Source organism: Gopherus flavomarginatus, chromosome 2, assembly GCF_025201925.1.
Source record: "Gopherus flavomarginatus isolate rGopFla2 chromosome 2, rGopFla2.mat.asm, whole genome shotgun sequence".
Taxonomy (NCBI): Eukaryota; Metazoa; Chordata; order Testudines; family Testudinidae; genus Gopherus; species Gopherus flavomarginatus.
The window spans coordinates 65584019-65610248 of NC_066618.1; the positions used below are offsets into that span (position 1 = coordinate 65584019).

The 26230-nt window shown below is 37.3% G+C and overlaps 2 protein-coding genes across 2 annotated transcripts; both read right to left on the minus strand.

The window, feature by feature from the left end:
* Positions 1 to 514: 514 nt before the first annotated feature.
* On the minus strand, positions 515 to 2919 carry HOXA11 (homeobox A11). Its single transcript, XM_050938716.1, has 2 exons — positions 2232 to 2919; positions 515 to 747 (listed from the first exon to the last, which is right to left on the minus strand). Exons 1-2 carry the CDS (start codon positions 2917 to 2919, stop codon positions 515 to 517), a joined length of 921 nt encoding a protein of 306 aa, XP_050794673.1.
* Positions 2920 to 17929: 15010 nt separating this feature from the next.
* HOXA13 (homeobox A13) lies at positions 17930 to 19560 on the minus strand. Its single transcript, XM_050938717.1, has 2 exons — positions 18888 to 19560; positions 17930 to 18174 (listed from the first exon to the last, which is right to left on the minus strand). Exons 1-2 carry the CDS (start codon positions 19558 to 19560, stop codon positions 17930 to 17932), a joined length of 918 nt encoding a protein of 305 aa, XP_050794674.1.
* Between the last annotated feature and the right edge of the window lie 6670 nt (positions 19561 to 26230).

Here is a 26230-nt window from a genome sequence, read left to right on the forward strand (position 1 = left end):
ATCAATTAGTAATGGAGCACTGCTCTAACATAGAAATTCTCTTCTGAAGGAAAAAAAATATTTTGCGAAGCTTTGTTTTGCAGTGGTCCTCAGCACGTAAACTCGACATGTAATTTCCACACACACATTCCACAGTAAACAAGGGCACAAGATAAACAATAGTTAAACAGTGAATAGGCAAAGTTTCACTTCCCACTTTTAATTACTGAAACCAGAACAGAACGAGCGGAAGTGTCTGTAAAGGTAAGAGGTATGAATTTTGCACTCAGAACAAAGATTATGGCTGGCCTATTGGCGCTAGATGCCATGTGTGTCAGCATCAAATCAATTCCAGTTGATATGTAAATATCAAAAATTAAAAAATTAAAAGTCCAGAGTTGATTTACATGTATGTAAAATCATAGGTCTCATAGTCCCGTCAGTTACACACCTTCTTCTTAAATGTAACCCTGTGGCTTGACCTTGTCAAGGGCGAAATCTGAATTTAATCTCATTTTGAAAAACGCTATGAGTTTTAAAGTAGTGGATTAGCTGAGTAATATTGTAATCGGTCCCTGTTAATTTTTTTTTCTTTCATTCTTCTGTTTTGAAACCATATTTTTACTTGACGGTCGGTCAAATTGAGCATTCGGGAAAGCTGGAGGCGTTTCTCTTTGTTTATATAGACACTGAAGAAGAATTCTCTTTCTAATTCTCTAATCTGATATTTGGTGTATGGGCATCTCTTTTTACGGGTACGTTGTCCACCTGTGGAATGAAAAAGGCAGAAGTGTTTGAAACTTGGTACTGGGAAAAGCTCAGTCAAGGGGCAAATCTGTGAAGTGTTTTGCCTACTCCCTGGATATAATGGTTAGGTCCTATTCTACAGGCTAGCTCTTTACCTTACTGAGCTTTCTATGGAGAAAGGGTACCGAATGTGCAAAGCCCACATTTCTTCATGTGAAAAAGCAATGATGGCAAACACCGTGTCACTTTGGCAAGGGGGACAGGCATAATACAGAACAAGTAAGAGAGTACCTGCCTCATTGTTTCTGCCTGCACTTTTCGAAAGCTATATGCGATGCTTGGTACCGTGGTATGACAGACTCCACAAACAGCTGCACATAGACATATCTGTTTTAATCACCTGGTTCACTCCAGCTGACATTATGTTAGCAGGGTTAGTAAACACATTTGCAACCCCAGTCTTTCTCCAGACCATTACCAATTGATTTTTATTCTGTCTACAGATCCTGGCTTTACATTTCCATGAATGTGTTCTCCCCTCTTTTTTTTTAATCAGTGGAAAAGGCACTGCGTCTAAGGCTGCTATTAAATCTTTGCATTCTGATTGACTCGGCTGTTATTTAAAATGCAGGTATATAGCTATAATAGCAATGTCGTCTCTCAATTTGCCACAGTAGGCTTAAAGTTCAGTACGAAGAGTAGTTCTGTTTGGAAGGTTTTCAAGGTTTAAAAGCTCTTTAAATTAAATATTGGTCTTATCCCTTTTTTTAAAAAACCTTCCTTTTCTGGTACAGGCCACTGTAGAGGTATTTTTCAAAGTTGTTTACTTGCTTTGCCTTTTAAAAACACATATAAAAATTAGACTTTGACAGCTTGAAAAACAATTGTAAGTAACAGACTGTTGGACAGAAGGCAACACGTAATTGCCATAATGCCTAGGTAAAATGGCTTCCTTTAGACAAAAAGGCCAGCTTTAGGTTAATTTGTTTCTTTTAATATATTGCTACAGTTCAGGCGGCTACTTTATCTGCTAAACGCTATGCTAGTGCAATCGTTAAAATGGTGATGGCTTTGAATTCAGCCCCTAACTAGATTTCTGGTGCAACACATGGCTTTTATAAAATCACTGAATTACCTTGATATCAAAGGAGTCAGGATCCCTTTTTGGTGACTTTACAGGCACAAACGTACGTTATTATATTTTCGAGAGTTTGACCACAGAGCCCTTTTTAATTATTATTTAAACAAAAAGGAAAAAAAAAGGAAAAAAAGGGAAGGAAAACGATTTTTTTAAAGGCATCCATTGGCCGGTGGGTATTTCACGGCCAATTTCAGCACTAAACACGTGATCTTGCCTTTTATAACAAAGTTTTGTTGGGGGAAATCTAAAGGCCCTTCATAAACCTTATATGCTTATAAAACAGCATATAAAAATTTAACAGCGGTGGTGCGCTAGATTTCAAACTCCCTTTCATAAAGCGCTTGGGCGCTGCCTTTATACGTACTGGAGCTGCTGGATTTCTCCTCATTGTTGCCGGAAGATGACTCCGGACTGCTGCTGCTCTCTGTCCTCCTCCGCCTCTCCTTCTCCTCTGCTGCTGCTGCTGCTGCTGCCGCCTCTCTGCTGCAGCCGCCTTCCGAACTTGAAGTTGCAGTAGCTGTCGCAGGCATTTTCTCGCCATTCTTGTCTCCCGAATAGTCCGCCGAGGACAGGTTTTCCGTGGTGCCATACGCTGTCTCGAAAAACTGGTCGAAAGCCTGGGGCAGGACCCCGTTCCTCCCCACCGTGCTATAGAAATTGGACGAGACGTTGGTGGTAGGGTGGTAGACGTTTGCTGTGTTTTTGCCGAACATCTCACCCATGCTAGCCGTGTTGGTGGCAGGCAGGCAGTCTCTGTGCATGATCTCCTCTGCTGAGTAGCAGTGGGGCAGATTGTTCCTGGGGTGCCATTTACTGGCGGGGTCAATGGCATACTCCCTGAAGGTAACTTCTCTCACAGGTTGGACCTGGGGTAGGTTGGAAGAGTAGGAGTATGTCATAGGGCGAGAAGACGGGGTCTGGGGCAAAAAAGAAGGGAGGCTGGAGAAATCAGGACCCGAGACGTAGTAAGTACAACTTGGCAAATACATGTTAGAGGAACAAGGAACACGCTCATCAAAATCCATCATTAGGCTACCTCGGGTTCTCCGCATTAGCTGAGCTTAACATGATTCTCTAATGCAGCTGCCTCTTTGAAGCAGATCCGTGAAGTAAGAAATTTGGAGACGTAAGCTGACGTGGAAATCTATCCCCATCCTTAGCAGGGAGGTGCTGGTCATGTGACCAAATGTTGAAATTGACAAGCTGCAAGTATGGGCCCTTTTTACTTTGTAGCCATCTCAGGGGAAGCAACAGATCGTCACTTTGGTATTCTCACCAAAAGCACGTAATCTAAAATATAACTCATGTTTTCCTTGTTCACCCTCAGAGGACAAAGACTCATGACACTTTTTCCTATTATCAGTTTGACCAATTGCACCAGGTCGCTGTGGAGTAGAAAGAATTAGCAATTCCCACATGTTAGGTGAGACCTTTTTTATTTGTATACAATATTTGCAAAAAAATCAAGAGAAATTAAATGATTTTTTTTTCCTGCCATCTGATTTCTAGCACTGAATGCTCCCAAAGCAATCGGTCGGTATTTTTTTTTTTTTTTTGTTTGTGCAGAAGATAGTCGCCTGCAGGGTTTTGCTTGGAAGAATGTGCCAGGGTCAAGTCTGTACTGATTTTCATGGTGAATAGATTACATGCTCGCATTCATGTTCACTTCCGAAGCGCTTAGTGTCTTCCTTTCCTTTTTAACATATTAACCTCAAATACCCTGTCCGGTTTTATCCAAGTTTTGCTAGAGATATTTAATAATATTTTATTCCCATCGTGATGGTTCTCTTTTTGCCTTTTCTCCAAAGCGTTGCTTTCTTTATTTGCAATGTTAGGAAGTCCTTTAAATTCCAGACCACTGCGTAAAGAGGGCATCTGATCTCTTTGCCTAAACAGTGCTGCTAAATACCTGGGAAACCAATGGATGTTGGGCTATTCCGATTTCACAAATATTCTATGTTTAATTGCCAGAAGCCTTGTTAAAATATTTTTTATCCTATTAACCCCTAGAAACAAACTTGCAGCACCCAGATACTTTTATTTTTTCTTCAGATCATCGCTGGACGTTGAGATCTAGATAGACCTATTTTAAAAGCATAGTGAAGCTTTTACTAGTGTTGCATGAAGGGGATGATGTGGAAAGCGGATTGTACAGGGCAGAGACTAAAAGGTATTTCTCTGCCAACAAAAATGCACATCCCATCGAATGATCTTTGCCAAAGAAAACAGAGAAATAAGCCAGCACCTTTTGAGGTATGAACAACCTTAAGCTGTTGAAAAAAAAACATTTTTCCTATTCTGCCTATCGATATCAGAAATGAAATATTTAGATTCTGGCTCATTTTAATCAAAACAGTAAAAAAGAATTACACTAAGGCCACAAAAGACTATTGTGAAGTTGGTGTAATTAAGAAATTGGAAACATTTCACCATCTCTGTTCCTGCGGACCTGGGCGAGCGATGGAAGGAAAACTAAAAATATTAAGATAACAACATTTTGAATTTTTCTACGTCCACAATGTAGTGGAAGTATTTATATATCACGGGAAAGTTCTATTGCAAATTTTGGAGATCTTCGGTATTTAAATGTCAACATCCATTTGTTTATTTATTGCTTAGCTTATCGTAACTGACTTAATAACAAATCTTATCATGTTGTGCATTGACTAAATATTCCCATTATGTATTTTCGCTAAATTATAGTTAACTATTACATTTGAATTCAAGCTCTAAATATCAACATTATCAAGTAATTACTTTGTAGTGGAGTAAACTAATTTATTAGCATTAATGTTTATATGCCTTTTTTATTTTACAAGGGTTACAAATCACAAATCAAATGCTCTGGACATATCCCTTTAATGAACTCTTTATTTTGGTGTGCTGCAAGAACTTTTATGCTCCCTCAGTGTTTGTGAGCTGAACTTGAAATTATTAATTAATCTTCAAGCTTGACATATTTGCCAGAAAGTGGATGGAAGTAAGAGATATGCATGTCATCAGAGTGCTACCTGAAGACTCCATTGTCGTTTGGGGATTGTAAAAATGTTTTTAAGCCGCAGAAGAGCTCTGCAGCATGCTTACTCTTCCTCCTTAATTCTACACTTTTGCCTCTATGTAGTTTCCCCTTTAGCCTTTTTACCGAAAAAAAAAAGGAAAAGAAAAAAAAAGACTCTTGCTCTCTGAGTACTGTTCATCTCCCTCCTCCCTCCCTTTCAATTCTTGATATTAAAATCTGTTCCCCCCTTCCAGACAAAAGGAATGTATAAAGGATTTCAGCGATTTTGAGATAACAAAGGCGCCACCATTGCAGAGGTTCGCCCCGCCTCTGTGTGATGGCAAACAAATTCTTGCACTTGTATTAGGGCTTTTAAGGCTATAATTGAACACGGCGCGTCTAGGAGAACCGAAAACAGTTCTAGACTGACCTGCGGTTTTATAGCACTTTTGGCAGTCAACTTCAGCTTGTGTCAGAACAGACATGACAGAGCTGACCAACGGTTAATCGGGAGACACCACCTACTTGGAATCTCTGCAGTCCCCTCTTAATTAAATAAATCTCAAACCTTGGAGATAGAACGGGCTGCAGTTCTGAAAAAAAGGTTTGTATGTGGCTATTTCCTGCTCCTATTTACATTCGATTTCTGTCGTGCAGTTAAAGACTCTGACTTGCTGTTTTCATTTATGCCTATTTGAAACAAAGGGAAATCATGGGATGAAGGCAAGAACGCAATTAATAATGCAAGTCCAGCTAACATTATATTAAAGGACACTCACAGCTTATGCAGAATATACATGCTTAGTTTTGATGGTTTGCTATTTATTTTCCCAGAGAAGTAGGGTACTTAGTCTTTTAGAACATGCTTTAACACTAGAGAAAACAAAATGCATCCTGACAAATGATTACATCTGTAGAACAATTAGAAACGATTATTGAAAAGATTTAAGAGTGCAGCTAGTGTAAGAATAAGCAGACACCCAAGGAGGAGTTAGTTCTCTGCTTTATTTGCTGCTAAGTGAAACAGACATAATGTACGCTTAAAGCCCAGGAATGTCTGGGTAATTGCAGTAAGACTGCCCTTATGTTGCTGTTTCAAACACAATTATACTGTTTATTATTTTGTCTAATTTTGAATTGCTCTTTTAATACAGTCATTGGGACTTCCTCGTTTAGAAAGCAAATAACGCCGTGCGTTGCCCCTGCTAACCACAGTGAGAACAGCAGAAACAAAAGAAAGCATTTCATTTTGAGAAGCAAAATGCATTCAGTCCTCTTTTACAACTATTTCGTCTGGCTGAGAAAGGGCAATGTGTGTAATCAAGTTATGTGCTTTGCAACTGCGCTGCATGTCATTCTAGATACATTTTACAATGGACGCAAATATCGCTAATAGGTGAATTAGCAGATCGGGCCATGTCTACCTATACAAAGCGAAGAAAAACTAATCCATGCTTTGGAGCGATATAAACAAAGCTAGGATGTCACGTCCAGAGTTTGTATATATCTGGAGTGCAGAAGGAACTTTTAAAGACAATATAGGGGATCTTTAAAAGGTCAAGTTCTATAATGTGTAAAATGTTGCCACTTTGTATAATATTTGTAGAGGGTTTCATAAATACAAATCGCACTATAATTTATATTAAATATTAGGGTGAATACCCATGTTTCACAGTAGAAGTGTATACTAAGTGTAATTTATATGTAAAACGATTTAACTAAAATATTACAGCTTTACAGATTTTTGAAAATTAGCCTATTTTCAATAAGCATGTTTTTGATAGAATTTTGATGTCTCCAAAATTATGCACTAATTAATTATTACAGCATATGGCTATTGTATGCTTTTCTTTCTATATACATGCAGTTATTATAGTAGGGCAATATTAGGAAATACGCAACATATTTCGGCCAACGAAAACCTCATAACTACTTTCTTTCTAATTAAAATTGCCTATAAGGTCGCAACACTTTGAAAAAAATTGTCTTAAATGTAATTGTTTAAATTTCCTGACGATAGTTTGGATTAGACATTATTTAAGACTTACTAGTTCTCTACTCAGTTATTCTTCCCTTTTCCTTTTGGACCACTATACTGCTGAGCTGCACGGTAATAACCAAAATATAGTTTTTCACCTGAACACATTTCTTTAACATTTTAAGAAAAAAATAATTGTAACAATATTTTGATAATGGATTTCAAACACTAATACCTCAGCTATTGCAGCTAGTAGGGATTTATCAAAAGAGCAATGCATTTCCAAAATTATGATATGGCATAGTTTCTTTATTATTCAAAACCAGGCGCTTCTTAATTCTAGTCATATTATGGAGGTGCAAATTTATATATAAAGAGAAAGCAAATGTAAATACAAAACTGAGTCACAGTTCAACTGAAGTCTTGGTATTTTTAGCGGTATTAAATTAATTATGACGAATAAGCTTTTAAAAACAATTTTTACTTACCAAGTTGGAGATTGTACATGATTTTATTAGCATTGAAAATGTTGTATGTTTAAGTTACAATGTTTGGAAAAATGATTTTCCTTTATCGTGGTCTCTTTTAATACTTAAATAAGGCTTACAACGATATGAATAAAGCTACACGATTTTAGCATTTATCAAGAACATCTCAAATTTACTTAGAATGATGCTCGATATCGAATAGCTGTTACAGAAAGTAAGGCAACATTCCGATAATTGTAAGAAATAGCACACAGAGGTGTTTCTCTTTTTAACAAGGAATTTATTCTGCTAAATAGAACATTCTCTTTCAATTGTTATTTTCCTGTTCTTTTTAACCAACATATTAGATATTATTTATAACATACCACAAGCACCGTTTTAAGTGCTGAGTCTTTCTCTCATTATTCTGTTTCCAAAAACTTGTTTTTTCTGGAAAACGTCGAGACCCAGAGTATATATTTGCCTACAGTGTCATGGTATTTTTGTGCATCATATGTAAGAGAATCGAGGCAGGGTCAAAAATAAGGAGGGCATACTGAGGTGTTATATTGGACGTCTAGGTGTTTCTGAAATTGTTTGAATGTCAATGGTACCATAATTATCTTCCTTTCTCTGCTTGATTGTGCAGCTATATTTTCCCAATACATGAAAACATACGGTAACTAATTTATTTCCATGTATCCACATACAGGTGCAAGAGACTTCTGACAAATGTGGGGCGCAGGGGATGGGTGTCTAAACCAGTTGTTCTAAAGTGTCTGCGAAAGCAAAATTCGTCGCCTGTTATCTTTTGATATAGAAAGCCAGCCACTTGACTGAGTTCACCCATATTCATATCCACAGATGACTAGGATAATTAACGTCACCTGTAGTAAACAGGTTCCAATCATCTTTCATGAAGATGTATTTTATGTGGAATTAATCATAGTTGTTTAGACACTATCTCCAAGATTTATTTCAATATACCTAGTCATAAAACAATAAGACTACCTCGATCTTTACATAAAATGTACAGACTAGTGATCTCCTGATGCAAAGTCCACAGAGATTTGACCCACAGCCGTTTGCTTACAAAATTGGCGCGCCGTCTGGGAACTGCGATGCTGTTTGTCCAAACAACAGAAACAACCCCGCCAGAACATTCCATTGTCTACATATATTTAGAAGTATTGCTACAGGTGATGCCTTGAACTTGACCTTAGGTATGTTAATCATTGAAATACATGCTGGGAGAAAAATCTGACTGTATTGCCTCCTACAGAAGGTTATTTTGTTACTTTGGAATTCAGGGTTACAACAACGAAGTTCAATTCCTGTGGTATATATAATATGCTCTTAATGTTGAGATTTTAAAGTTATAGGCAATAAACTGTAGCTATGGCTAGACAAACTCTTTTTATTTTGGTTGTTCTTGGGGGCTGAGATCCGCAATTTGCTGTGCATCCTTAACAAAAAAAAATAATAAAAAAAAATCTATCACATGGATTATCAGCTAAATCCGATTGTATAATACTCAGTGTTTTCGCTAATGCATGTTGAATTTTAACAGCGATAGATAAGGGTTTTTTAAAAAAAAATATTTTGTCCACTCGCCAAAAAAAAATAAAAAAAAATCAGATTCTACTATGCCACCCTGCTAACTGTATAGGAGAGCCCGACTCAAGAATCGTGAAACACACCGACTTAAAGACATTTCTTCATCAAGGATTGTTTCAGGGGGCGGGTACAGGAAGTATCATTATACTGAGCCTGTCAAACCAACGACTTCGAACATTAACATATTCTGATGGACTCTAAGAAATGTGTTATAATAAAGGTAACTTGTATTTATGTAATTTTTAAATCTTATATTTGTAAAACACAAGTTTAAAAGAAATTGTGGATTGCAAAATGTAATAGCTTTACCACACACGTTTTATATTTTCTGTAAGGTCTTCTTCCTTTTGTGTACTGTATTTAGCTATGCAAATAAAATACAAGGGTGCTTATACAAATATTTCCCCCACAAATCCTAATATGATTTGTCTTGAATATTCCGGGTTCAGCATGTCCATCATCTTGTCAATTTCCTTTTCTTGGCCCATGTCTACCAATGGTACAAACATCAGTATATATTTAAATGAAACTATTTAGCAACACAACAATACCATTTTTATACCAGACACTTCTCAAAGTCCAACAAAACAAGCAGAGCTGAGATGTGGACCTCTAGTAGTTCTCCTTTTCCTGTTTATTCAATATGGTATTTTTATTTTGTTAAAGCTGTTTATATTTAGACATATGCCAACTATTAGCTATGGCTGAAAGCAATCCAAGCCTTCTTTGTATTAAGAACTATTCATTTTTATGTCTACCCAGCGGCATCCCGAAGTTTAAGAACAGACTGGCCTAAAATACTTTGCTTTCCGATTATTTTTAACCCAGGCTGAGTACAGCGGAGAATTTCTGATATACTGAACAAATCAAACTATGAGTGGGGAGTTTGAATCAAAGTGATTAAAATTAACTTGGGATTCATTTAAATTTGCCAGTTACAAAATCCTGTGGAAATTTGTTTTTGGACATTCTACATATGGCCATAACCAGGCAGGTTAAATAACCATCCTAAGGAACCATTAAGGAAATTCGTCCATGGATGGCTTTATTCTTGTAGGGTTTTTCCCCTCTCCTTAATTCTCTTGCAATATTAAATAATAACAAAAAGAGGAAAACAATTCAAAAAATTACTCGGAAAGAAACTCAATGATATTTGAGCAAACTCTTAGAGAAACAGACAAATACAAATCCAATTATCCAGCACCGTCACTACATGCACCCTCTAATCTTGGGTTTGACACTCCCAGCACCTTTCATCTTTCTTTAATACTAAAACCCTTTTGTTGTTTCCACGTCTGTTGTGCTCCGTAGCATCTTTTGGCAAGTTGGAGCCTTGTCCCCAAGCGACCATCAGAATTAATACTTTTATCAATGGCTTGATCGTCACCATTAGACGCACTCATTCCCCCAAACTTCAGAAGCAAAATCTGTACTTCTGTTTATATCATGGGAGACAGCTAGATTGGAGGGTTAAGTACGGGAAGAGGAGGAGGAGTGGGGTGAAAAACCGCCGCAAAGGCCTTCCAAATGACATTGCTGTACAAATCACCGGTCCCACACTGTTTTGAAACCAACATCAGGAGCGGGGAGAGGGAAACCATTGAGCAAGATCGAGGAAAAACATTTAAATCTTACCCCAGTGTCCGAAATCTTCTTCTCTTGTGCAAACATGAAAACCCGGAGACTAATGGCTAGAATCCCGCGCCTCTCTTGATAGCACTCCAGACACCCACTCAGTAGTGGCTTTCTTATACATACAATACACCTGGTCCACAAAGATTTATTCTGGAACTCGAAAGGTTTTTGAGCCACTAAGGTGCATAAGCTTTCTCACAGACTTCAGCCTAGCCTACTTGGAAAATGCACCAGTGTGACAAGCTAAGTATTTCTTTTCTCAGTCCTGCTAAAATTTCCGACTGAAATTCTAATACAACAAGGTAATTGCAGTAGGCTAACTGCAATATAATTCCGTGTATTCCCATCGCCCTAGAGAAAAAGACCAAGAGTTTTTGATCACTGGACACACTGACGTTCCCTCTCCAATACACCGTGGGTCACGGTACAGTAATGACCGTGGATTGTGCATTGTAGGACTTGACCTTTACTACGTAGAGGAGGGCGCTCTCTTTCACGCTGCAGGAGGAGAGGGGGGAAGGGAAGATGCTCTCCTAGGGGATCTTTAATCAGAAATCAGATCTAGGAGCGGCAAAGACCATTGCATTTCAGAGCGCCATATTTTCACTGGGGCGTTTTCGCAGAGCGTTAATGAACATTTGCATTTCCTAGATGCAGCTAATGAGCCAAATCCCTACAAAAGAGGCAATTAGCAAGGAAAGAATAGGAGGCTTCCAAGAAAAGAAGCAACAATAGGCAAAAACACCCAAGCCAATCCCACATTTTGCGGGAACTGTCCCACCAGAAAATAATTGTAACGTCTGCTGTCAACATGGTCAGTAGTTTATTGGAGAACAAGTATAATTTGGAACGACTATCCCTCATATTTTTTCTACTCTTCAACCACAAGAAAATCTTTAAGGACATCTCTTCAAATCATCATTTTAAGTTCATTTAAAAGTTCCTAATGACAACAAAACGCCTTTTGATAGCATCTCTTTTTTGTATTAAGCTCTGTTTTGATTTAATTGCCAACGCTGCCTACACAGACTCTGAAATGTGTATTTTACTTAAGACAGCAACATTTTACAAACTTAAATTTATAGTTTGGCTGTCTAGAGACTTACCGTTTGTTCAGACACGAAAAAAATAAAGTCATTTCCATAGAAGCGTGACATAATTTTATATCCCAATAATTACAATTTTAAGGCGCCACAGCTGGTTTCTTTCGAAATGATTTCTTAGAAATCCAGTAATTTTAAACGGAAGTATTTTTAAGAAAGAGGAAAAAGACACAGTTTTGCCGTTACACTAATCCCCTTTAGGAAATATGCTGCTGTCAAGTTTTATTTCCCGTTGCAAACCACCTTTGTTACTGCCAGGAGTTAAAGGCGGAGATAGATTAAATACCATCGTATTCTCTTGCTGTGGAAAAAAAAATACATAACATTTGTTTTACTCTTCCGTCGTCATCAAATATCATAAAACATTTCTAGTCTATGGGAATTCTAAATCCAATGTTCTAAAGCCGTCAAGCATTAGAAGATTATAAATCAACATCTTCAGACCCTTGGAATTAAGGTTTATGTTGCTGAATCCTGCAAGAATTGCAAAATATGGGGCTGGGCTAATCTTTTTATCTTTAATTATGTTTTTCATTTTGCAATGAGACAGAAATATTACCTTGACATTACTGTTGCCATAAATGCTCTAAATATACAGCATTAGCTTGCCTTCTTTTTTTTCTATATACAGCATTTTCCAGGGATCTGGGAAAACAAAGTTAAAACCTCTAGGTATCTTTTATTTGTTCTGGTTTTAAAATAATAATAAATATTAAACTATAAATTAGTAACAACAACCCTCCCAGCTATTTTGGGTTATTTTAAATGTATGCAAATAAAATGCTAAATGTGTGTAACACTATCAAACATTACAGATACAATGACTCCCCCCCGCCCCATTTTAATATATTCCTGGTAGTGTTGAGAATATAAATAATGTTCTTCTCAGACGCATGTGCATGGGAAGTAGTGAATCGCATTTGTTAATTATTTTCGTTGGTGATATATTTACCTACAAAATACATATTACGGACATATTTTAGAACGTTGGCGTCAGATTGCTGAGACAGTAATATCTAATACAACAGCAATTTGTATTTGAAAATGTATATGCCAACAGCTTTTGGATGGTAAATTAAAGTAATAAATAACATACACACACGCACATGCATATATAGGTGTGTTTATATATACACTAGAAGACTAGATAGATAGATAGATAGATAGATAGATAGATATTCGAAAATAAAACAGACGATCATATGCTTCACAATTAAAAAGAAGAAAACGTAATCAGTGAAGAACCTTAAAATCTATTCCTCTTCATGTTTGCTGACAGATTATTCGATATTAAGTAAAGAACAGCGAATTTCCCTCTCCCTACATTTCATTGCGCGGTCAATTTTAAAGAATTCTCCAATTGATAAATTAGTAAGCACAGCTAATTCTTATTTTGTTATTAAATCAGTTGACGCATTGATAAGTAAAACAATCACCAACTGATCAAGCTAAATCCGTACGTGAGGTCAGTTATTGGCCCAATTCTGCAACCCCCTACGTAAGTAAATAATTTTACTCGAGTGAATAATCCTAGCAAGATCAATAGAATTTACCTGACTAAAGCTATTAACTTTCTCATGTATGTTTTGTAGAATCGGAGCCTAAATCAGGAGGTGGTTTGCCGGACAGTTAATGATGGGCATAAAGTGCCTTAAAAAAGGAGAACCAGAAGTCCGGTGCCATCTTAAAGACTAATAGATTTATTTGGGCATAATCTTTCGTGGGTAAAAAACCCTCTTCTTCAGATGCAGGTTCTGAATTGCTAAATATGCTTACTGTGATAACAATTCTTAATAAAGCCCGAACCTTCCATTTTTGAGTGTTGGTGTATCCCCATTAACTCAATAAGACTATACGAGAGCTATACCCTGGTTTGAATTATACGTCTGCGCTTTGGGCCTAATCCCACTCCTGCTGAAGTCAATGGGATTTTTCTATACTTAAACGGAAGCAGGAGAGGAACCTTTATTTGTTAGGAAAGAGAACCTTATCCTATTTCCTTTGAAGTCAATGGGAACTTGCCATGCATTTCAATGAGAGCAGGGTCAGGTCCAAAATGTTATGTTGCTCCTGTAAGCATCACAACTGAAATTGCACGCTTTTTACACTACAGAATACGTACATTGTAAAAATATATAGACACCAGTGGAAATGTAAATCCAGTAACCCAGTTTCAGCACAAGGATTTAGCTGATAGGTAGTCAATCTGACCAAAATTTTCATTCATTAGTTCTGATAAAGAATTACTAGAAATGGTTTAAAAGTGACATTTTAAATTACTCTTGGGTAATATGTAACTGCTATTGCTTTTGGAAGAGTTTTCTAAACTATTTATTAGTATAATATATTTAAGTGCAAATTACATGGAACTTGAATTATGCAATACAAATATAAATTACGTGTAAATTATATGTAATTTGAAGTATGTTATATACACACAGAGTACATACGAGTGTAAATGTGTGTGTTTGTATTTGTATTTCTTCAGTCAAACTAACGATTATAAATAACGAAACCGAGAAAATGTGCCGACACACTTTGCGTCTATGCCAATATACATGTATTCTGGATTCGACAAATTCAGTATCTAAACTAACACTTTTGATCACCGAAAATATATATGAATGTAGTAAATAAACGCTAACTATATATATAGTGAATAATGCGTTTATATGTATGTATATACATATATATATATATATACATATAATGTACTAGATATAGATATATAGTTATGGTTTTATATCTATATCTATATCTAGTACATTATAGTAAATAAACGGTATGTATATATGTATATACCGTTTATTTACTACATTCATATATATTTTCGGTGATCAAAAGTGTTAGACACTGAAACTATCGAATTCAGAATTGTAACTAATTCCAGAATATAGTGAGAGCTTTTACATTTCCTTTCACTACATCTTAGAATGTTAGAAAAACAAATAAAAAATTATGTCTCAACTAAGCTTCAGGGTGAGATTCTGCTCTCAGCTACACCAGTGAAAAGGTGGAGAGCTCCTGTGAAGTCAACGGCATTCCTCCGGAAATACTCCGGTGTTACTGAGCAAAACTGGTCTTTCAGATGTTCCCCTGCAAAATACAATGGTATGCCATTCTGACTACTCTCTTTCTTAGTACAGAAGCATAAGCATTCCACGGTTTATTAGGAAAATGCATAGAGTATCATTGATTAATGCATCAGTAGATGTTTGTTCTCTTCTACCTCCGGTCTCCATCAATAGACACCCTCTCCTGCAGTTCTTATTCAGGCAAAACTCACATGGACATCAATAGGACTGCAGAATATCTCCCTAAGAGACCAGTGCAACAAGATGCTGAGCTCACTTAAAGCCCTTTTAGTCCAGTTGGCGTTGAGGGCCCATAGCCAGTCTCAGGAGATGATTAGAATTTTGCACAATCAGAATCTGTGCTTCCCAATGAATGGATTACAACAGCAGTGTAACTGTCCGAGACCCTTAATAATTCCGCCCGAGCAAATTATAAATGAACCTCTTTGATACTTTGTAATGACAGGTTCTTCCTTTCGGCCTGTTCTCACCACCCTTAGCGACAGAACACTTTCACTTAATTTCTTATGTAGTTATTAAAAAAAAATAGAAGTCAATATAAGACGTGGTAATTTAAATACTGTTTGATTTTATTCTCAATGATTTTCTTAGCAGTCCAGAGAAATGTAGTTTAACATATTTTTACTGAGTGTGACGTAATAGTGGCTGACTTGTGAAGAGCTACAAGTGACCGTAGTAAATATTAATTTTGTTACTGGATTGTTGGGTGATTTAGCCTTACACCATTTCAAAAATACAAAAATTCGCTCCCCTAACACACTAGAGAGACCTGCGAGAAAAACCAAAATAAAATCCTGCACATTTTCTACACAAGTTTGCGTTCTTAGAAAGTCAGCTGGTATTCTGAAATAGCAAAACGTATTAAGTGAAATCTCTCAGACACAAGACGTTCTTGGAAAAAAGACATTTCTTCCCTGTATACTTATCCAAGGTTTGCGTTAAAGTCAGACTTGTAGATCTAAGCTCCAGAAAGGCCTCTATTTTAACCTATGAAGAGGTAGGTTCCTTTGAATTTCTGAACTGTAATCCTAGAAGTCTATAGTTAGCACGGTATAGGATACTTTTATTTGCCGTAAAGGTTTCCTAATAATTCTAATTAGGGTAGCAGACCACCTTAGGAGACAGGGGAAAAAGTTATTGAAGACATTTTCTTTGAATATCGCAACTCTTGTCAACTGGCAAAGACATACACAAGAATCAAAGGCTAGTATGCAGCTTCTTAATTGAAATTATGGCCTTCTAGACTCAGATTAGATTAAAACTGATTGTCACGACAGTTCAGTCTATAATGTAGCTCGACAAATATAGATATGAAGTAAAATATCACATACAACATAATATGTTCTACTTTCTTTCTTACGCATGATCTATATATGTGTGTCCCATCTGGACAAAAAAGAGGTAAGGCACGTAAAATAAGAGCCAGGTGACCAGCCTTCGTTCCACTGGAGCTCTCTCGCTACAAAGACGAGTTGGAAACGCGAGGTGGCGCCCTTGATCTACTAATCGTGGAGACGACTATTCATGAGCTGTCAAAAGTCAAGGTCACAAATTGTCTTTTTTCGTCAAGGTCAAGGTTTAAGGCCTTCCTAGTCCTGTCACTTCAACAAATACCAAAACCTTCCCGCGTAGACATATCCAGTCCTAGCAATAAACCTTAAATACTGCCATCTCTGCATTTGTGGGTCTTCTAACAACTGTTTTTCATTTTCATTCAGGGCTCCAGCACAACACTGATGTCATCCCCCCCCCCATTCAAAATACCTGACTCTTTAACCTGACTGAAACATTTATAGTTTAGTAAAGCTAATTATCAAGAGTCCCCACCTCCAGCTAAATAATTTACAGGAAAATATATGAACTATTTAAATGATCGAAGAGAACGTTATTACAAGACAGATACATTATTTTTCACAAAATGCATGTAAATATGGAAAAATAAAGAGTATTTCTTTCAGGTTTTGTTACAGTGACTATTTTATTAACAGTATTAGTACTACTAGATCTACCTACAGGTCTTGAATTTTCATTTTCAATAGAAATGTAAAAAATAAGGGTGCCCAAATACATTTTCACAGTGCGCTGATTTTTTTTATTATTATTTACAAGATAGCATCTTACAGTGAATAAAAACAAAAATAATGTGCTGGTTGAAATAACTGTTTGGATTTAAAAGGTGCTGTAAAATGAATCCCTCAGCTTCTTAATGTTGCCTCAGAACAGACAATAAACAATGTAAATTACTAATTACTTATAGATCAAAATATAGAATATAGAAATCAAAATATTTCTGGGAACACATCATGTATTTTTCAGTTTGGAGTTCTCCGAGATTTTTTCCCCAGAAAAGACTTTTTTATTATAACAAAATGCCAACATTCGCGTATTTGTGTCCACCCAAGAGTTAAACGTTTTACAATTTACTGGGCTTTACCTATTTAACAATTCTTGAAGACCATTTGAGGTGTAATATATGTAGAGTTCTCTTAGAAAATATCTGTCATACTGTTCGCAGGAAACAGCTCGAATGCTAAAAAATCAGCTATTGAAAAATAACTCAAAGAAAGCTATTTCCAAACAAGTATTAGCCTTTCTATCCCCAATAGTTTGCATTGTTTTTAATTTGCTTCACAGAGCTTCCTTCGTTACTGATGCCTCTGAAATCCTTATTCAGTACCTTCTTTTCATACATAAAATGCATTTCTTAAACATACAGTAATTGTATATTTTCGCTATGATTTACCTGAGCAGTAATTCAACATGCAGTTTGGATTGCAATGGAAGAAAAAAAATGTTTACATCGAACTTCTTATTTGAACCAGCTTTCAGATTATAACCATTAATAGTGTTCTAGAATACTAAGGTCACATAAATACTTACAAGATTTTCAGTAAAACGTGTATCTTAACTGAAACTGAGCATTTGAGAGGTGGGCATTTGGGCTCTATAGTTTATCTATCATTTAAACTGTCTGATCTGGATTTCGGGGGAACAGTCAGTCTTAACCATTTCCTACAGTAATATTTTTTAAAATGCTATAATTCCAAAGATACAGATCTCTTGTTATGAAATAAGAGGTTCATTGTCTTTTTTAATTATTATTATTTATTTTAATCTGGACAAAAATAGTTCTGAAACCTGTGAACTGCTGCGTCTCCATTTTAATCCATTAACTGGTAGTCTTCAATTTGTTGATAACTTTTTTCTCTTTGACCCTCCTGTTTTGGAACCAGATTGTGACCTGTCTCTCTGACAGATTTGTAGTTGCCGATATCCGTCTTCGTTTGTCCTTGGTAATGAATTTATTTGTAGCATATTCCCTTTCGAGTTCTTTTAATTGAACCTTTGTATAAGGCACTCGTTTCTTTCTCCCACGTCTGTACGAGCTCGCATCTGAGGGATGCGAAACGACGTCTGGAACAGAAAACCATGTATGTAGGCATTATAAAATTATTACTGATTAGGACATCTTCAAATTGCACAGAGCTTAAATCTACAGCCAACTTTAATTCTACCATGCTCAACAGGCTTGGCCACTAAGCGACCGCTGATATGAGATTTTTTTCTATAGTAAACAGCAGTCAACTGCCAAAGTCTTGATTCTCTCTCTCCCTTTCACACACACACACACACACACACACACACACACACACACACACACACACACACGTCCTGAAGGGACTTTAGGAAAAATTATACACTGTTTCAATAATTTATGAAGTGTGCAAGCTGCACTATTCATGGAAAATTCTTGTTAAGCGTGAATGCATAATAATTTTTTTAGCAAACTTTTCCAGCTATTTCCCTCTTTAATGTTATTAGTAATTCAAGCAGGCATATTTTGAATTCTGGAGCAAAGTCACTCCTGATCATATTAGATACCACCAGAACTAGTATAAATGTATGTGTGTGAGGGGATGAGAGAGGAGGTGTGGTAGGGTCAGTTTTAAGGTTAGCTTGAATGTTTCAAAAACTATAGCACAACAACTAACCCAAAGCAGCAGCAGCAGCAGCAGCAGCAGCAAAAACAACAGCAAGCGCACAATACTACTACTAACTAGTTCTAAGGTTAATAGTGGCGACAGTAAAAAGATTGCAGGAGGACACAAGCCATGCAGGTGTATTACCCGGGAGAGTGGATTTCCAGAGGTGGGGTGGCTGGGATTGATCTTTGGGGCAGTACACTTGCCCATTCCACCCACTGGTGATTGCCCAAGGCTGATAACTCTCCATGGGGAGTAAGGGCTCATGCCTGGGCTCTCCAGGACCTCCAATTGTGGGCACCACAGGCATATCCAAATAACTCGGCACGGGTTGGTAGGGGCCAGCGGCATAGCCCTGGTAGAAAGCCAGTTCCTTAGCCCGGGAAGTGAACTCTTCGCCCGAGACCGAGGTGTCCATATATTTGTCCGCAAAAGTGGAGCCGGGCTGCGCGCAGGACTTGATGCCATTGTGATGGGTCATGCGGCAGGGGTAGTAGCCGCTGCCAAAGTAGCCATAGGGCAGGGCGGCCCCGGAGGAGCTCTGCACGGCCGCCGAGCAGGGGCTGCACTGTTTGACAGCTGGCTCAGCCATGCCAGAGGCTGGGGCTTCGCTCGACGTGTAGGCAGCCGTGCTGGGAGCGGCCAGGGATGCGGGATGAGCCATCAGATTCCGGCACTGGTTGGCCGCCGCCGCTGCCGCAAAGTTGCTGCCTGCATGAAAACCTTCCATGTTCTTATTGATCTCCTCCAAGCTGTTGTCGTAGAGGAACATGACGGGCTCGATCCAGCGGGGATGGAGGAGCACGGAGGCTGTCATAGCCCGATCAGCATTGAGACTAGTGGCTCTTTTTTAAAAGCCCCAAAGACTGAAAAAAGAGATACTAAATCTCCGAGACTTGACCAGAGCTGACGCGCCAGTGTCGCGCCAGGCGAGAGCCCATTGGCCCGACCGGCCCCACGTGATATGCAAAGCAGCTGATAAACATCTGAGGAATAAAATGAAGATAATTAAATAATATAATAATCGTGCAGGGGCTGGAATTCCAGCAGCGGGCGGCACAGACTCGGGACTGCCCCTTTCCACTCACGAGTGTGCTTGATCAGGGGGGAATAAAAGGTTTGCAAAGAAGAACAGGTATCCTCCCACCCCCAGGCGTGATTTTCCCCCAGTCCATTCTGTGAAATAATTTCAGCATGATCTCCATGCCATTTGCAATATCACTGAAATTCAAAGCCCTCTGCATTTCAACTGTTATTTGCCGATCAGTCCGCTGGTAGGTTTTTGTTTTTAATCTTTCAGTCCCACATCTTAAATTCATACAGGTGTGGTCTAACCTGACGGTGACATAATATTGGTTTCTAAACCTTTAAAAGCAAATGTTTTAAGGGCCACACTCTCCTTTGCAATAGCATCAGAATAGATAAAATATTTGAAGACAAGTCTGATGTCACACATTTTCTTCCTGCCTGTTTAAACTTGATTACACTGTTTTTTGTTGTTGTTGTTGTTTTTAATTCATTTCGATTTTCTTTTCTGGGGAAAAAGCATCAGAATTAGGTTTAGAATAAATAAATCAAGAAATACAGATCTGCGTCATTGGTTTTGAGAGAGAAAGGGTTAACCAAATCTTAGAATTAACCTAAGTATATTATTTCTTATTCTGATGATAAAACCTGGGGCCTACAATTGTAATTGAATCTTCTCTGACTGCAAGATATTACCGAGGATTATAGATTGTGCATTACTGGCCACAATCCTCTTTTTGCTGGAAAAAAGTTGCGATGCTAAAGCTTATTTTGTCACCCCAACGTTAAAAGTAATGCTTAGAAAATGAATTGCGCTTTCTTTTTAATGAAAAACACTTTATTTTCTAACAAAATTTTGTACTGTATCTGCACATACCTGTACAGTAAATACTAATATATAAACCCTTTTATGTTATTCAGTGAGGAGTGAACCATAAATATACAGTTGGATTAAATATAATGCAGTAATTTAAAACAATTTGTTTCGAGTTTACGTATGTGGACAAAAATAACAAAGATGCTCATAGATTGAAAACTAAATTTTTAGCTGCATGTTTCATTGTTGCATGTCTGACAGCACGATCTATTATTAGCTAGTGTGCTAACCATTGACGTTGCTGCATTGTTTTCAATGCTTTGCTACAAGCATAGCGTTATAAAATATGCATTGTTTTGGGGCTGCCTTTTCCTTGAACAATGCAAAGAACAGATTTGCTAGCTAGTTTAACTATCACTTTGGTGATTATTTATTTTCAAAGGCCGACGCAAAGTGGTATGTATTGGGTACATGGAATGGTATGTAACACATGGGACTGTTGTCGTTTGTCTGGTTATTTAACAATATTTAAGCGATTTCTATCAATTGCAGCCAATAAATAGTTCCCATTTTATTTCGTAAGATCTTTTCCGCATTCCTTTTGATGATCAAATGCAAATATTTATTCCCTGACATTTTTTCCTTTAATTCAGGCTACAGCTTTGAAACCTGTGTAGTCTCCAAAAATTGCTTAGCTGGCATTATTTGTGTAGATTTGTTTTCCCTGATTTCTTTATCTCATTCTTAAAAACGCATTGCAACGAGGGGAAAAAATAAACCACAGTGCTGTTTTACATACGGGTTAGACACGGCTAGAGGTCAAGGTCAAGTTGAAAGTTATAGTCTAGCCAATGTGAGAACTGTCATTCAAAGCTTGAAGACCCTGTCTGATTTGTTAAAAAGGAGCAGCCATGAGAACACTAATCTCCCTAGCTAGCCTCTCACTTTCCCCCCGTCTTCTTCCTTCGCTCAGCTTTAAAGCTTTTTCCGCCTATCTGCCTCTGGTTTTCAAGTCTCTTTCTACAGTTATAGAGAAGCTATTTGAAATTGTAGCTTTGAGACACGATGCAAACTGTACAAGAAGGGTGGGGGCATCCGGTATGCTGTTTTTGTTTACCAACTTGGCGTTGTTCCAACTCTCTGTGCAAAGGGGAGAAAGGAGATTAAATTAAAATGATCACACACACACACACGCACAAATTGTAGGCTGGAAATGTGGGCATGCATATCACGGGTGATAACCCAATGATATAATTGCACCCATCTTTTATTTGCAATGACATGGATGAAAGTCATATTTAATAGTACCCTCTCCTTTGCTCTTCAAAATCCTCAAAATAGCATCTTAATTGTATATGCTCAATCAAAAAATATTCACGGGCTAAAAAGGAACTTTCCTGTTTGTTCTGGTTACCTAATTGTTTTGCTAGCGCTCAGGTTTCTCTGGGTATTGACATTGAGAAAGGAGGAAGATTTCGGCAATTTCCAGCTATATTTTAAATAATTTAGTAATCCTATATGAATAGAATTCCTTAATGTTTTAATGAGTACCTAGTGAGCAAGTAACAGTAAAATAAACAGTAAAAACTAACTGTTCAGTCTGAAGGCTGTGAGCTATCAAGCAGAGCAAATGGTATTCGAAAATAGTGGACTTTGTAATGAGCACTAGGTATAATAATATGTTTGAATTTATTTCCAAGCTTATACATAAACTATTCTCTAACGCTAACTGAACACCTTTTGGTGTCCCAAAACAAAGTATTTGGATGTATCAACGAATTCCACCAGAAATTATTAAATTAATACCTTAATCAGTTGATTTGATTTGACCATCCTCTACAACAATCATTATTGGAAAAGTAATATTGTCATTTAAATGCACCTATATATTCAACGGAAGGACCAATCAAAAGCGTCTAACTTTTGTCCCTTTAACATCAGGCAAGGTCAGAAATGTACTAACAAGAGCTAAAGTATCAGTATTCCCCTGAAATTTGATGGCGAACCTCCATAGTGCTTTATAATTTTGGAAATAAATAATTCTACTCAGGAGTTTCCTCTGAAATTAGTATTAATTCTACGGGAGGCGCAAGGGTGAGCACTATAGTCACTAATAGAATTTTATAATGCGCTGAATTTTTTTCAGTTCCATAGTTTTTATTGATCAGAAATTGTATTCATCTAGTGAACGGACGCATTGCCTCATCTTTATAGGCAACAGTATTCTATTTCAGCTGTGCCGAACGCGGATTGAAGACAAAAGTCTTCTCTCGGTTACACCGGGGTAAATCGGGATTGACCCCACCAACTCGCAGATGTAAATTAAAGCGGAATTTGCCCCTTATCACTAGCCAGGGCCACATCATATATTGCTCATACAGGCAAGACTTTTGCTGAAGCCAATGAGTTTTTCCTGAGCAAAGACTGGGAGATTTTGGCCTTACACCAATGTAAATTATGCTACTAAAATGGAAATACGGTAACTTTTTTAAAATTCTCACAGCTTCTCTCGAAGTCACACACAGTACCTTCAAGTAAATGTTATGTTTTGCAAACAGGGAATTTATAGGCACAGAATTCCTAGAAACCGAATGGAAAAGAGCTTCCTTAGGAGAGTTCCTTTGTGTGGTAGCACATAAACATCAACACTGCCGCAGGTACGGCCGCTTACAAATACTTTTATTTCCTATTACATAATAAAATCCAGAGAATCGCTCCACAAACCATCTGAAACTATACGCATTAAAAGGAAATCCAATATTATTTCCCACCCTTTTAATAGATCTAATTAATAATCTGAAGGGAAAACGTGTGGGTGTTAACCCAAAAATATCGGTTAGTCAGTTAAATCCTTCTAAACAAGCTAAAATAACTTTGCCGGTATAGGATGATGTTAGTAACTAATAATAGTCTCAGTCTTTAAGAGACCCGAGGTCTTGGAAGACACGAGAGTAAAATGATAGTAGGAGCAGATCTTTAATTGAATTTGATTTTCATGAGCAAATGAAATTTACCTGCTATAACATTAATTTGGAGAAGGGCTGTCAACGCTGGCTGCTTCCATAATTTCTTCGCATTCAGTATTAAGATAAACATTGCTCAGTTAGTTTTAAAGACACTTTGTATTTCAGGATATTCATGTGTTTCTAATGTAACTAAGCAGCTTTACGAGCAGCATTTGCAGGACATCTTAACTCTCTCCCTCCCACTGCGTGGTGGGGGTTCCGAGATAATTGCAAAATAAGAAGAATTGTAAAAAGAACATGTAAAAGGGGGAATAAAACCTCCTGAAAAACTAAGGCATTAACAAATATGGGTACATTTCTCTTCAATATGAAAATGATAAAACTCCCTCGGAATGCATTACATATTTATATAGATCTATGGATCCATTCATGCTTAAAACTACCGTCTCAGATAAATAAGGTGCATTCAAACCTAGTGTAACAGTTTTCTTTCATCCACAATGTTGGACATTGTTTCATGTCTAATATTTATTAACATAAGTGATCAGAATCATACTCTTTCGCTGGTTTCTCTGAAGGAATATTAGAAAACATGCTGGAAATATTATTCAAAGAGAGACTAGGGGGACCCAGCACTTTTTGCTGGTGTGAATGCCATGTTCCTTATTGTCACTTTCTCATTTTTCTGTAATTTTTTCATGCACCGTAGCTCCAGAGAGATCCGGATTATTTCTTGTTTATATTTGGTGGATTACACCAACAGAAGTCGTTTGATGGTAATGGAAAACATTTAATTAAACTGTAATGTAAAATACATTGATAAACAAAAACATACGTTTGAAAGCTTTCCGTAAGCAGTAGTTCGGACTGATGGTATGCAATGATAAAGTCCCACCTACAATTTCAATTAATTTTGCCTTGCCATGTAAACTAAGACAGATTCCTCCATAACCCGTTCAGCCCGTTTCCACAAGGAAAACAATGAACTTTTTTTTTTAAAGTAAACCATGATAAAGATGCCAGACTGTGTAGTGTGGAAGTGGAAAGTAGTTTTATCTGGCCAATTACATCTTTCTGTTAAAAAGTTACACCATGAACAAGTATTAGCAGTAGATAGCAATATGCTAATCAAGTGCTAATCTCTTCTATAATTGTTGTGGTAGCCATTGGCGTTCATAATCTAACATTTAGGGTGTAACTCACTTTATATCTTATCTACTAGCTGGTCACAATTTTGGCAAACTAAATAAAACCAAAGTGTACTAAGTTCCAGTTGCTTATACTTTCCACTTCTGCTGGGAGCTTGTACTGTATTAATTGCTACCACATGATTACATACTACATTGTTGCTGATTACAGTTAAATTTATCCCTCAACCTTTCTCCTAAGGAGTTCTTCCCTAGCTGCAGGCCCATTGTGCCATTTATTTCCATTTTAAAAGAACGGAGAAGATGAGTTTTAATATAAAAACTTTAGAATGCAGGATAAATATTTATCACAAAACTTTTATCGCTATAACATTCCTTCAATAACGTTCCATTTATATAACGTCTTTTCAGCATTGATCAGTAACCGGGGTGGACTTTCCTCCTGCCTGAAGGAGAAGCAGTTTCTTTACTTTTTGGAGCTAATTCTGAAACCAAATCTTCACCTATGAAAACACAGCGATAATTAGAGGCAAAAGGGTTGTATACAGCATCTAGAGGGGGGAAAGTGAAAAATCATATGTGAAATATTGGACATTTTTGCGAGCCAGCTCTTTGAACACATTCTCCTATTGTACTTTTTTATTCCCTCTTTCAGAGGTGATTTTAGGGGTCAAAATGTTGAGCTGAGGAATAGACTTTACCTATCATTTCTGTACTGCTCAACTGAATTCCTGTCCTTTCCTTTCTTGAACTCTGGCTAGATTATAGTGCACGTGGGTTGTGATCATCTCACGGTATTTTTAAACCGTATCCTCAAAGAATTATGGATCACTAAAGTTAACAGAGTGAAAGTTGTCTAAGTCCTCCCACAAAGCTACAGATACAAGCTACCTGATACATTAGTCTATTTCTTATGTTGCTATAAACGCAATGAATCCCGTTAAACCTGTAAATTTTACTCAAGTCTCTGCATCTGGCAAGAGAGTCACAGCCCTTCTGTTTTGTGGCTAGAGAAGTATATGACTGAGTAATAATCCCATCATGTAAATCTGCCCTCAAACAAACATAAGATAAATTTTAGATGGAAGCATTCCATTTAATAGAAAGCAAGAGTTTATATTTAACCTTTGATATGGTGAACATGGGTGCTATGTGCAATTCATTTCCCAGTCCGGCTGATGCTTGATTTGTGATTCTCATGAAACAACGCATTGTATTGTCACAATTTCTGTTAATATAGAGCAGATAATACTTATTTATCTTGAATAGCTTCTGAATTTAATGTGATTGAAATAAGCACCAAATTGTCTACAATCTTTCTCCCGTTTAAGTCCCATTTATTTCAGTGGTAGCTGGAGCAGGGCCCACAGGGCCCATTGTGCTCTCAAATGCACTCGGTTCAACACTGACTTAAATCAGTGGGCTAAAATCTGTAATTTATTATCCTGGCAAAGCTTCTGTTGAAATCATGGGTTGCAAGACCTGGCCCAAAGGGAGCCGTTTTTGCAGATCTGAGGGCAGAGCTGGGCC